Source organism: Chiloscyllium punctatum, chromosome 9, assembly GCF_047496795.1.
Source record: "Chiloscyllium punctatum isolate Juve2018m chromosome 9, sChiPun1.3, whole genome shotgun sequence".
Classification (NCBI taxonomy): domain Eukaryota; kingdom Metazoa; phylum Chordata; class Chondrichthyes; order Orectolobiformes; family Hemiscylliidae; genus Chiloscyllium; species Chiloscyllium punctatum.
In genome coordinates, this window is record NC_092747.1 from 26693115 (window position 1) to 26707995 (window position 14881).

Consider the following 14881-nt stretch of genomic DNA (forward strand, 5'->3'; position numbering starts at 1 on the left):
TCATTGACAATCTAGAGGGGTGATCTGGTTTTAGTTGTAAGGATCTGAAACAATCCCTCTAAATTGGAGGCAGAAACTGGTTTATTAAGTAGCCAATCATGCAGATACATGAGGATGAGGAGCCTAAGCATTTTTAACTGTTCTTTCAAAGGCCAAAGGAAAAATGAGAAACAAACTTAATATTTTGAGGTCAATTTAACTAATCTTCCAAAGAATTTTAGTGGACTTCAATATGCTGTTTCTCTCCAGAGATGCTGAGTGAGTCTTGCTAGAATTTTCTTTATTTCATCTCTCCAGTATCTGCAATATTTTGCTTTTACAACATAATGTTATCTGGTAAAATGGCTCTTTTTTTTAAATGAAGAAATTGACAAGCAGCTATCTCCAAGTCTCCCAAATGTCAAATACCCATCAATTTAATTTTACTAGCTTCAAAAATGAAGTTTTGTAATTTGTGTTACCAGAGATTCCACTTCAAAGGGCAGGATTTTCTTTGCCAGTTTCTGGGCCCTGCTACCAGCCTGAAATGCATGTCAGAAGCCAGCACAGTATAGATAATAGACTTTCTCCAGGGTGGAAGATTGATGGACAGAGGGAGATCATTCAATTAAGGATAATGGACAGGCTATTAAAGTTAAGGCCAACGTGAAGCCTTCAATTTGAAATAAACAACCGGCTTCAATGAAAGACAAGCAAAGAACAGGGCACTCCAAAATGAAAAAAACTGAAGAATTGTGGATGCTGGAAATCAGAAACAAAAACAGAACTTGCTGGAAAGATTCATCAGTTTGGCAGCATTGTGGAGAAAAAAAAACCTCTACTTTCTCTCTACAGCTGCTGCCAGACCTGCTGAGATTTTCTACCCATTTCTTTTTTTGTTTCTCACTTCAAAATAAATATGACCTACCTCCATTCAGCCCTTTAAAATGCATATTAAGAAATTATTTTTGCAGTCGTGCCACCAGTGTGGGGAGGGTATCCCTTTACAGGGTGGCCTATGGTAGTTCAAGTACCAGGCAGGATGAGCTTGACTGAAGAATTAGCCCTTCTGATCTGTCACCTAATAACTCTAGTAGAGAGGACCAGAAGATCAACAAGAATATTCTAGCTGGTCTCCTTTAATTGCCCTGAATAGGCCTATAAAGAGACATGTTGGATACGTGCCGCAGGTGACAAGTGTTTCGTCTTACTCTGGACATGATATAAATAACTAACTTATCAATAATTTAAAGTTTGAAGCCAGCACTAGTTTCATCTTCAAAGCATCAGAAGTTCCATGACTGAAATTGTCCTAGATAGCTTTTTCAGAAATATATTTGCCCCTCTGTTTGAAAATAAGACAGAAATAGTAATTTTCATCACTGTGAAATGGGGAGGAAGAAGGGAATGCTGCAGTATATATTCTTGCCATTGTAAATATATACTTGTCAAACATAATAGTCACATACCATATCATTATCGCTCGGCTGGAACTGGAATGGCTGGGGTTTTAGGAAAATTGGATTTTCTTGCAGAAAAAGCTGTAGATTGTAATCTTGCAATCCCTAAAAATAAAGTCACAACAAAATCCAAAGAATTCAGCTATCAATATTATGCTATATTTTAAAGAACATACAAGCACCATTTTCTCTATTGCAATACTAGTCGAATTACATTAGATTATTTCATACGTCTATATTAGAACCACTTGTCACCAAAGATATATTACACGAATGTATGGCATATAATTTATTCCTGTCAAACTTGCATTTGTAGTTCTTTCTCCCTGGTAGTATATTTCGTTTTTAGCTCTACTTTCCCTTAAAGATTCAACCCAACTCATCAACCAAAATTGGCAACAAGTTATATTTGTACAGCACCTGAACTATCCCAATGCATTTCACAATAGTATTATAAAATCAAATATGACACCAAGCCATATGATGAAATATTAGGTCAGATGACCAAAAGCTTGGTCAAAGTAGTACACTTTAAGGATTGTCTTAATAGAGGAATTTTGGAGGGCTCGCATAGAGAACTGAAGGGAGGGAATTCCAGAACCTGGGGTCTTGACAGTTGAAATCAGTCATCAATGGTAGACAAATTTGGGGTACTGAGGAGTTCAAAATTAGATGAGGACAGATATTTTAGTGTGTTGTGGGGTTAGGTGAGATGAATAAGAGAAATTCTGGGGCCCAATCTCAGTCAGACAACAAATGGTAAGAACTGAATAGGACTTGACAAAAATGGATTGAGGTGAGAGCAGTCCCATCCAGCTGGACAAGAGTGGAGAGAAATTAGAGGAGGATGCTGTGGTTAGTTCTACCAAATGCTGCAGAACAGGTTGGAAAAAATGAGTAATGATAATTTGGCTTTGTCATTGTCACATGGGATGTTACATACAACTTTGAGAGCTGTTTCAGTACTTCAGCAGAGGCAGAAACCTGATTTATGAGATTCAAATAGTGAATTCTCAGAAATAACTTGGAGGATGACAATATGTTCAAGGACCCGGAGGAAAGTGGGATATAGGACTGCAGTTTGTAGGAAATTGGGGTCAAGAAGTGGGGTGATGATGGCAAACTTAAAGAATTGGGACAACACATGAAGATAGCAAACAGTTAACCATGTTGTTTAACAGTTGGATCAGCAGAGGAAAGTTGGAAGTCAGCAGTCTAATGGGAATAGCAGAGTGTGCAGGAAAAAGGCCTCAAGGACTGAGGGCTGGAGAGAGCAGATTCGGAGTTAAGAGAGAGAAATCAAGATAAGTGTAGGAGGGCTGGGAGGAGGAAGGTGAGGCCTCATGAGGTCTTGGAGAGACCAGGGTGAAAATGTAGCATCCACAGAGGGCAGACCTTTTGGAGCCAGTAGTGTGAGGCAACTTTGTGGAATGAATCAAAATCACAGCAACTGAACATTGAGGCTTTGCCTTCAACCTGTTAGTGAAATCATCCATTAAGTCATATCATGTGAAATACAATGGTCACTGTAAGAACAACTTTACTAATAATGAATTTGGAGAAAATAAATCTTCAAAACTGCGAGTTCTCGAAAGGTCACTAGTTTGTTAATTGAAACTGCATTAGGAATTTTCATTTACCATGAAAATCATACCATTGAAGACATACAGGTATGACGCATTGTGACTCTTGAATTCCTTTATAACTGATTTACATTAAATTAAATAACAAGACTTTCTGTTCACTATTTCCTTTGATTCAGTAAAATACTCAAGATTTGTCATCTTCTGTTCTCCTCACACACTCACATGATAAATGACATATGGTACAGTGGTTAAGATATTGTACGGCTATTATCGTAAACTGGTCATTTATATCCTACAGGAAAGAGGACCTTACACAATCTAAGAGCTGATTCCAGTCACTCAAAACAGATGTGAATCAACATCTCCTGGAGTTAGCCTAGACAAAACCCACATTTACTTTGATTAGGCTGCTCAGAACCTGTGACTTTAAAAATTGCTGTGTGGTTATCTCCTCCCATGCCTATACTCCAATCGACCATTAGGAGGTATACAAATGCTCCTCAATGACCCTTCCTTCCTGATTTGAAACATCAAAAGTTAATCTTGTGAATTCTCTGAAAGAGATAATGATCATTTTCCATCATGATTCCAAGGCACAAATGTTAGCATTTAATGCAGGAGAAAACCACACTCACCTGCCTTTATTGAAGACTAAAGAATTTGAAATGTCCCCATAAGTGTTTCTTTGTTTACTACTTCATTTCCAATCCTACTATTGACAGAAACTTTGGCACAGTATGAAAACAAACTTAACCCAGTTTCTTGTTTACAGAAAATACAAAAGCTTATTTTTTACCAAACAAAAATGCTGTCAGGTTTAGATAATTTATTAGATGCAGATCAAGGATTTTATCATTGAAGTTCCTGAATCCCAGCATCACTTGGAGCAGTTTCAAATAATAAATGGGGTACATTTCCATGGAAAACGATAAACCCATCCTTGCAATGCCAGAGACTCACCTTGCTGGAAGCTTCTACCAGCAACTGGAATGTATTCTGTACAGACTGACAGGCCTCAAGCTCTGTTCTGTTGAAAACCATCAAGTATTCTTTAAGATGGTCATAGAAATTCCCATCCAGAGCCTGTAGAAGTATTAAAAAAATATCTTAAATGGTATTCTAAAGACAAAACTGTTTTATAGGAGAAAAGCTTTAATGAAAGATTTGTTTCTGCATAAATCTAAATGTTGCTTCAGATTTCAAATTGTATTTCCTGCTTGATTTATGACATAATGTCAATTTATTTTGGCGAAAGAAAAATATACTTACATTTATATAGCACTTTTCACAATCACTGAAAGTCTCAGAATATTGCAGCCAATGAAGTACTTTTGAAGTGTAACCACTGGTTTAATGTGGAAAACACTACAGCTAATTCTCACACGGCAGTGATTGTTGACACCAGCACATGGCCTACGACCTGAGAGGGGGTGGGTATCAAGACCCGGGGAGGAGAAATCAGGACTTGGAAAGGAGAGAGATCAGGGCCTAGTAGGGGTAAGGGGTGGGGAGGGGGGCGGGGGGGGGGGGGGGGGGAAAGAAGAGAGAACTCGCACCAAGGATGGCTAGGTTGACCTCTCCCATCCTCCTCAACCAGTCTGATCCTCCTGTCCAGTAACTCCCTACTCTTGTCCGGAGGAATTTTCTGCTACCAAATCCTGTTTCAATGGCATGTCTGTTCTGTGCACACGTGCAGTGTGGATTTGGGGCATAACAAAGCTGTAGAAGTTTCTGGAACTATGAGCATGTGCATTTCCAAATGAGTGTGCACGCGTTGTTGTAATGTCAGTAGGCACTGCCTTTGCACACAAGAACTCTCACAAACAGCGATGTGATAATGATCAGATATTCAATCTTTAGTGTTTAACATTTGTCAGCATAATTCCACCACTCTTTTTCAAAACAGTTCTGGGAGATGCACTACATACATTTAAACTGATAGAAGGGGGTCTCAATCTAATATCTCATTTGAAGGACAGCACTTCTGACTGGGTAGTACCTCTCTGTGCTGCACTGGAATGTCAGTTTTAATATCCCTGCTTAACTCCTGAGGCAGGACAACCTGGAACTCAAAGATGAGAATGCTACCAAGTGGAGGAGAGACACAGATAGAAACTAATTACTAGTTTATCGAAGTTGCTAAGCAGTTGAAGCTATGTTCCAAACTTAATTTTTTACTTAATACCACTTTCTAAAAACATGTCTTGAAGTCTAGATCTAAACAACGTGCACAATTAGTTCCTGCACAGATTGCAACTTGCTTTTGAATTATGCTTCCATTTGGCTGTTATTGCACCTTTTGACAACATGTAACGTAAAAGTCTAACTTTCAGTGAAGTACTCAGTTCACTAAGTTCAGTACTTTTGCCACTATCTTACAATAACTCCTAAATAAGAACAAAGGTGAATTAGGAATAAAAGAGAGAGATTCAAAGTATTTTTAGGCAATGCAGAAAAGCACACAAGAATATTAAAGAGAGAAACAGAGAGAGTACAAGATCTGTAGATTCTCTGGACAATCCAGCTGGATGGTACCACAAGACATTCTCCTTGCCTGGACTTTACAATTCTCACATTCAATCTTGTTCTGTAACATGTAGTTAGATCTGGATGTTAATCTATCACTTCTCTGTAAAAGCTTGTTTTACACTTCAAGAAAATACTTCAAGTAGTACTGCTGGCATAAAAGTACACTAGTTATGAGACAAATATTGAGTAGTACTTAAAATGAAGCAACTTAGACCAACGAAGTGTGGACACCACAAACAGTGCATGGATTTTCATGTCTGGAAGGACAAGGTTATAAGTACTTGAATGGCACAAAACATAGGTGGAATTTTCTGTTTGTTCTGAGTTTTTAAAAATTCATTCGAGGGAAGTAGGCGTCCCTGGCTGGCCAGCAATTATTGCCGGTCCCTAGGTGCCCTTAAAGTGGTGGTGAGCTTCCTTCTTGAACTATTGCAGCCTACATTTCCTCAGGGAGAGAATTCCAGGATTTTAGCCTAGTGACAGTGAAGGAATGCAATATATTTCAAAGACAGATGGCTATTGGCCAAGAAGGGAACTTACAGGTGATTATGTTCCCATGTATCTACTGCCTTGCCTTCCTAGATCGATGTGGCCCTTGGTTTGCAAAGTGACTGCTGCTACTGAGCGTCAGTGGTGAAGGATGCGGTGCTTGTGCATGTGGTGCCAATCAAGCTGGCTGTTGTGTCCCGGATGGGGTCAAGTTTCTTGAGTATGGTTGGAGCTGCACCCAACCAGGCAGCTGGGGAATATTCCATCACTGTGCTGACTTAAACCTTGTAGACTGGTGGACAGGCTTTGGGGAGCCAGGAGGTGAATTATTTACCATAGTATTCCTAGCCTCTATCTTGCACTTGTAGCCAATTTATTTATTCGGTGAGTCCAGTTGAGTTTCTTGCCAATGGTAAGCCTAAGGATGTCGACAGCGTGGGATTCAGTGGTGCGAACATTATTGAATGACAAGGGTGGGTAGTTAGATTGTCTCTTATTGGCGATACTCAGTGCCTGGCACTTCAGTTACAAATGTCATTTGCTAAGTGTTGCCCAAGCCTGCATATTGTCCACATCTTTTTGCATTTGAACATTGACTGCTTCAGTGTCTGAGGAGTCATGGATGGCACTGAATTTTGTGCATTTATCGGCTAACATCCTCACTTCAGATGTTAAGATGGAGGGAAGGTCATTGATGAAGCATTTGAAGCTGGTTAGAAACTTGGGCAGAAATGTCCTGGAGCTGAGATGACTTGACCTTCAACAACCACAACCATCTTCCTTTCTGTATGACTCTGTCCAGCAGAGAGTTTCCCTCAGATTCCCACTGAATCCAGTTTTGCTCGGGCCCTTTGATGTCACAATTGATTGAATACAGCTTTGATGTCAAGGGCCATCACTCAACTCATCTCTGGAATTCAGCCCTTTTATCCAGGTTTCAACCAAGGCTGTAATGAGGTCAGGAGCAAAGTTGCCCTGGCAGAACCCAAACTGGGCATCACTGAGCAAGTGTTGCTTGATAGCACTGTTGATGACATCTTCTGCTGCTCGAAAGTAGACCGACGGAGAAGTAGTTGACCAAATTGGATTTGTCCTGCTTTTTGTGTACAGGATATACATGGGCAATTTTAGGTTGTCCATGACATTGACGGGTAGATATCATATTGTAACTGTACTGGAACAGCTTGGTTAGAGGAGCAGCAAGTTCTGGAGTACAAGTCTTCAGTTCTATTGCCAAAATGTTGTCAGTGCTCATAGCCTTTGCAGTATCCAATCACTTCTTGATATCACATGGAATGAATCAAATTGGCTGAACGTTGACATCTATGATGCTGGGGATCACTGAAGGGGGCAGAGTTGGATCATCCACTTGATGCTTCTGGCTAAAGACTGCTGTGAATGCTTTACACCTTATCCCTCAGACTGTTGTGTTTGGCTCTTCCCATCTTTGAGAAAGGGGATATTTCTGGTGCTTCCTCCTCCAGCGAGTTGTTTTAATTGTCCACCTCCATTCGCAATTGGACACAGGAGGACTGCGGAGCTTAGATATGATCCATTGGTTGTGGAATCACTTAGCTCTATCACTTGCTGGTTATGCTGTTTGGCATGCAAGGTGTCCTGGTTGGTAGCTTCACCAGATTGACACCTCATTTTTAGGTATGCCTGGTGCGGTTTATGGCATGCCCTCATGCTCTCTCTATTGAACCCTGGCATGATGGCAATGGTTGAGTGGGGGATATGCTGGGATGTAAGACTGCAGATTGTGAAGAGAATTGAAGTACTGCTTTCGATAGTCCACAGCACCTCATGGATGCAAGATGGGAGGCAGATGTGTGGAAAAGTGTAAGGTAACAAGTCCAGCTTTCTGGCCCCCCCCTGTTTAAGTCAGCATTGGAAAAGTCTAGAATGGCCTTTCTGCCTCGAGGCCAACTGAGGCCCTTAAGTGGGCACTTTAGGGTACCCTCTTGCCACTGCTAATCTTCGACCATCAGAAAGCAGGTGTCAAGTCACAAGGGTGAGCCGCTAGGTAATTCCTGGCAGGCAAATTTAGCAGCCTCCTCTGCAAAGCTGTGACTGATTTCTTGGTGATTCTATTCAGCTGTTGTATTTTCTGATATTTTTACAAGTGCTTTGGTCTTGTTATTATTCCCATAAGATGACCATCTCTAAAATCAGAAAATTATAATGGCAGCAGGCATTTATCTGCTACGCGATAAAAAAAAATTAAATCACTGTCATCATCCATTTGATTGCAGTGATGAATGCAGCTTTAGTTAATTCTCGATGACTCAACAATATTTGAAAATGTGACCTGATGAGTTTCCCTTTCCTGGCTTTGTGGTCTAACAACTGATATTTCCTGCTTTTGTTTTGTCTCATGGCAATTCTGCAGTCACCATCAACTCAGTTTCGATCCATACTGGCCAGGAAGAATACATGAAATACAGAAATGCTTTTGTGGGAAGTCAGTTAGGAGTCATCAGTAGGCAGTTGCTTTAAAAACATATATTGGTAGTGCTGCTTTGCTTCATTTAAAGAAAAAATTGCCAAAAGAAATCCATAAGGATTGAGAGGCTGTAAACAGTGATTCGGTAACATGTCCCCAAGCTGCCAGCAAAGTAGAAGCCATGCAGGTTGTGTAGCTGTAAAATGAAGGCAAGATACTGAAGGTTCTGGAAATATTCAACAGGATTGTGACTCTATGATTAGCAGCATCTGTGGAGAGAGAAACAGTTAACTTTTTGAGTTAAATATGATGACAATCATATTCAACTTGAAGCATTAAATCTGTTCAACTCAACACAGATTGCCAGCAATTTCTGTTTCATTTCAGTTTGTGAGATAGGGATTTCACATCACAAACGATAAACAACTGCACATGCACATTCATTCCAGCTGGACTAACGATCAGAAAAGCAGCCTTAATTCAAAAAAATAGTTCAAAAAGTCAGCAGTCTGAAGTTTTGGAGTAGTATTTATACTTGATGGTCAACATCAACAAAATCCAATTTTTTATGCAAATACTGTCATCTCTGGAAGCATTTTTTCTTCAGAATGGTGTCATAAAGTTGGGCTTTCACTGGGCAGCAGCCGGGCAAGTAAATGCATACGATCAGAAATATCAGCCACTGACTAAAATCTGTTAAATGAAAGCTGCATTTTGTTTTGCACAGGTTAAGATATTAATAGCGAAGGATCCAAGATGGCGGCGACCCAGCAAGTTCAGAGTCTATAGTGCTCTTCCCAAGACTTGGGTAAAGTGGGTCACCCACCCCCCACCACACTCACCAAATCATTCATAATAGCTGTTAACTTTAATTAGTTGCTTAGTATTACATTTAAATAGTCTAATATTTAGTAAAAATGACCAAAGGGAAGGGAGCCCACAGCTCTCAGCAAGCAGGACCCCCTCCCCCACCCTCTCCCTCTTCAGCTGCAGCAGAGGCGTCCACAGCCGCCCCGGGGGACTTACCTACAGTAACAAGCCTTGTGGAGATGATCTCCAAACTGGACGTGAAGATCGACGCTTTTACCGAGGAGTCCCGAAATCGATGGGACTCACTCTCGGCCGCGCTGCAGAAGCACGACCGAGATATCCAGGAAATCGAGCGCCGAGTTGGAGGGGCGGAGTTAAAGGCCGCGACTTCTGAAACTACAGCGCAATCGGCCGTGGATCAGGTCCGGACTCTCAAACACCGAGTCCGGACCTGAGAGAATCACATTGACGACCTCGATAATCGAGGTAGTCGGAAAAATATTCGTTTGCCGGGCCTTCCCGAACGGGAAGAGGAAGGCCAGCTTAGAGCATTCCTGGAGCAGTGGCTGCCACAGCTTTTAAATCTGGAAGCTGGATCAGGCCAGGTAAGGGTAGAATGGGCCTACCGGGTTGCAATACGCGGGCCCGGCTCAAACCAGCGCCCACGCCCGGTCCTGTTCCGGCTGCAGAGCTATAGGGAGAGGCAGATACTCCTAGAAGCTTCTAGAAACCTTGGAAAAGACCCCCAAGTTATGATCTATAAAGGATCCAAGATCATGTTATTCCAGGACATTTCCCCAGCTCTGGTCCGAAAGAGGAAGGCATTCGACAAGGCAAAGAAACGTTTAAGGGACTTTAATATTCAGTACTCCTTACGCTACCCAGCGACGCTACGCTTTAACCATGAAGGATCCGTATATAACTTTGGATCACCAGAAAAGGCTAAGGAATTCTTGGACTCTCTTAGACGAACTGTGAGAGATAATGGATGTTGGTTTGCCTTTCCCCCCACTTTGGTCTATATCCCCCCCTTTTTTTTTCTTTTTTCTTACCTTACTGTTTAATATTATCATGGGAGGTGGGGAGAGGGATTTGATTTTGGGAATATGGGATTTTAAATTTGTACTGCCCCCAGGCACACCCCTTTAAATTTATAACGGAAGCTTTTCCAAAATTGATGGCTTTTGGTGCCCGTCATACAATTATAGGGGGAGACTTTAATTGTATTATGGATCCGGAAATAGATAGGATTCCCAAGAGTACTGCAGGAGTATCTCCCAGATCTAGACAATTGGTGGATCTGAACAAAGAATTAGGATTAGTAGATGTATGGAGATGTCTTCATCCACAGGGCAGAGATTTTTCTTTTTATTCCAATCCACATAAATGCCATACCAGAATTGATATGTTTTTTGCCCCCTCGATTTTTTAAAATTCCATTTCATCCTGTAAAAGAGGTAGTATAGCAATTTCTGACCACGCTGCTGTATATATGGAAACTAAGGCGAGGAACAATGGGACATCCCCTCGGCATTGGCGTATGGACCCCTTCCTAATGAAAGATAGTAAATTTGTAAAGTAATTCTCTCAAGAATTTAAAACTTTTTTAGAAATTAATTCAGGTTCGGCTAGCAACCCATCAATGATGTGGGAGACCATCAAAGCTTACATGCGAGGTTTGATCATCTCCTACTCAGCGACCCAGAAAAAATTGAAGGGAGAACAACAGCGTCTGCTCGAAGCTCGCTTAAAAGCAGCTGAAACAGCATACGCTGATAGACCTTCTATTATTAAATTGCAAAGGATTACGGCTCTTAGGACAGCTCTAAACACTACGCTTACTCAAACGGCTAAGAGGGAAATATTATTTGCAAAACAAAGGTTATATGAATATGGCGACAAACCAGGTAGATACTTAGCATTTCTTGCAAAGAAAAAAAAAGGCCCCTCAGACTATTACGTCTATCAAGGAAAGTATGGGTTTTTGACTCGTGATCATAAAAAGATTAATGCGATCTTTAGAGAATTTTATTCTGAGTTATATAAATCGCAGGATTGTGAAGATAGGACTAGGAGGATGCGGTCATTTAAAAAAAATTTGACCTTTCTGGGCCTAACTCCGGAACAGGTATCGGTCCTAAATGCTCCTATAAAACAGTCTAAGAAATACTTGATGCAATTAGACAACTTCAGAGCGGTAAGGCACCGGGCCCAGATGGTTTTCAAGCTGAATTCTATAAAGAATTTATAGGAATATTGGCTGGTTCACTTATGGACTTGTATAACTATGCATATAGTCAGGGCTGTCTCCTGCCTTCGCTGAAAGAGGCAAATATCTCTCTTATCCTTAAAAAAGGAAAGGATCCAGAAGATTGTACGTCATATAGACCAATATCCTTGCTAAATGTAGATTTTAAAATCCTTTCTAAAACGTTAGCACTGAGACTAGAAAGGGTACTACCACATATTATAAAGGAGGATCAGACGGGGTTTATTAAGGGCCGTAGATCATCCAATAATATTAGAAGGGTTTTGAATATGATTCAAGCCTGTCATCAGGGAAAGATATCAGGAGTAGTAGTTTCATTAGACGCGGAAAAGGCATTTGATAGGGTTGAATGGTCATATTTGTTTTACACATTGGAAAGGTTTGGCGTTGGACAGGTGTTTACCAAATGGGTCTCAACATTGTATAGTGATCCCAAAGCAGTTGTGATTACCAATGGATTAGGTTCGGATAGCTTCAGTGTGGGTAGGGGCTGCCGTCAGGGATGTCCTCTCTCGCTATTGTTATTGACGCTAATGATTGAACCACTAGCAGAAGCTATACGGGCTGATCCTAATATAACGGCCCTGAGGATTGGTACAGGTAAACATCAAATTACCCTTTATGCAGATGATGTCCTTTTATTCCTCAGTAATCGTCTGATGTCCGTACCTCGCCTAATCCAAGTTATTAATACATTTAGTGCATTCTCAGGCTATAAAATTAATTTTTCAAAATCGGAGGCTATGCCAATGGGTGGCCTTGCTATGTTACCCCACTTAGTGGACGGATCCCTTTTTCCCTTTCGTTGGTTCCTGGAGGGCTTCTTATATTTAGGCATTTTTATTACTCCAGTATTTGGTCAATTGTATAAGGCTAATTTTGTGCATTTACTGGAAAGAATAAGGCAGGACCTCCAGCGATGGGGAGACCTTCCAATTTCCTGGTTGGGGAGAATAGCACTAATTAAAATGAATGTTCTGCCCCGTCTCCTATATCCTATGAGAATGCTTCCGGTGATGCTGCTGAGGATGGCTCTACGTAAATTATATGGCTGACTGGGTTCCTTTATCAGGAATCATAGACGGCCCCTCATTAAGCTGAAGCAGCTACAGCTTCCACAGACAAGGGGAGGACTGGACTTCCCAGATTTTAGGAAATATCAGTTAAGTTCCCTATTAAGTTACATAGCTGATTGATTGTGGATCAGACAAGACCCAATCTGGTTGGACATCGAGGCCTCTCAAGTAAAATACCCACTTATTAACCTCTTATTTTCAGACAAGAGGAAAATCATTACAGATCACTGTAAAAACCCAATAATACTAAACACAATTAAGGCTTGGAATATAATGCGGCAAAATGAGGGTAATTCACACAAAACATCCCACTGATAGTGGGAGCATGGGGATTCCAACCAGGGTTTACAGATGCCACTTTTAAACTCTGGAGATCCAGGGGTATCTCACGTCTAGGGGACCTATTTAAAGATGGGGTCCTGATGTCTTTTGAACAGCTGCATCAGAAATTCGGATTACCTAATGGAGACCTCATTCGATACTTCCAAATTCGAGATTATATACAGAAGAAGACTACGTTATTAGATAGTCTTTTTAAATCAGATAGAGAATGTAATGTCCTATGACCAGTGGGCGTATCTTCCGTCAGCACTATTTATCATTTACTACATGATGAAGTATCGGGAGATATGGACAATCTGCTTAAAACAGGGGATCATGATTTGGGACTAGAAATCTCGAAAGAAACATGGAATGATATTTGGGAAAACGCTAGAAGAATCACTATCTGTAACAGAACCCAGGCTACCCAGCTGTAGATACTTCATAGGGCCCATAAAGCACCGGTTCGATTGGCAAAATTTAAGGCAGGAGCATCTCCAATGTGTCCCAAATGCAAAATAGAGGTGGGCACTCTTGTACATTGCCTATGGACCTATCATAAGATCCACAGATATTGGACTAAAGTAGCAAGTACCCTGACAGAAATTTTAGGAACGGAAATTAAAGTGGACCCTGTTTCTCTGCTTTTGGGCTTTTCGAACTTTCCCTACCTGGACATGTACGGGAAGAGACTATTTTCTATTCTCTCTTTCTGTGCAAGGAATGTATTTTGGTGAACTGGGTGGCTGAGGGCCCCCCTGGACTTTCAAATTGGCACAGATTAATTATGGAATGTATTCCCCTTGACTGCCTTACAAATATGGTGCACCGAAAGACCGAATTATTTTATAAAATATGGCAACCCTTCTTGAATTACATAAACACAGATATTTCGGCTATCCTAACAAGGGCTTTTATTTAATTGAGATTACAAACCTAGCTGGTCTGGGGCCCCTTAGGAGAGGAATCCCGCACGAATACGGGTTTTATTACATTTGATGTTAACACATTCCGAGCATGTAAGAGACTTAAATATACACTCTGGTTAGTTGTAGGTTAGATTAGTAGAAAGTTGAGTTTTGTTTTTTTTTCTTTTTCGGTAAGCTTTTTTCTTTAGTTAAATTTTGGCTATTGCATATTTGATTTAATTGTATATCAATGCTTGTATTTGAGAGTTTTGTTTATTTTTGTAAACTTGTAAAAATGTTAAATTTCTAATAAAAATATCTATTAAAAAAAAGACATTAATAGCAACCTGCTTCACAAGAGTAATTACAACCAGGCAAGTGTTGGTTTTGCTATTTTGATGTTCGCCAATAAATGATGTTCCTTTCCAGTCGGGCTTCCTGAATTAATACATTGGTAATGAAAGTCAAGAAAAGTTTCAGACAGCCTTGCCTTTCAATGAAGCCATAAGACAAGGAAACATTAACAATGCTGCTGTTTGGGAAACCGGGCCTTTATGATGTGAGTGTGGAGGATTGACCCCAAAACTCCAGATCACTGACAAGTCATTTCCTGACTGCTTTTGGGACCCTGGCTTCAAATCATAAAGTATATCCTACCCAGCAATCCTGAAGTAAAGATCTTTTGACGAACTGACAGATAAGGTAGCAGACAAGTATGACCCCAAGCTCTCGCTTATATTGCAGTGTTACAGGTTTAGCGTTGAAAATGGACTTCCTGGTGAACTAGTTAGGGATTTATTGTCAAGACTGCAGAAAATGCGTAAGCTGAGTGCATGACTCAATTTGGGGAAATGTTAAGGGATTGTTTAGTTTGGGGAATTAATAATATTGTAACCCAAAGGAAGCAACTGACTGAACCAGATCTAGACCTCACAAGAGGCATAGAACTGGCCCATTCTCATGAAAATGTCAAAAAGGGGTTTGGGAGCTTCAGGTCTCTCCTCAACT

At 40.7% G+C, this 14881-nt stretch overlaps 1 protein-coding gene across 9 annotated transcripts in view; it reads right to left on the bottom strand.

Annotated features, from left to right (window-relative positions):
* LOC140481231 (F-BAR and double SH3 domains protein 2-like) overlaps positions 1-14881 on the bottom strand; it is a 245079-nt gene that overhangs the window by 82739 nt on the left and 147459 nt on the right. For all 9 annotated transcript variants that reach the window (XM_072577095.1, XM_072577094.1, XM_072577100.1 and 6 more), the window contains exons 9-10: positions 3986-4108; positions 1449-1544 (exon numbers count right to left, since the gene is read on the bottom strand). In XM_072577095.1, coding sequence (XP_072433196.1) covers positions 1449-1544; positions 3986-4108 — 219 coding nt within the window. The remainder of the gene's footprint in view (positions 1-1448; positions 1545-3985; positions 4109-14881) is intronic.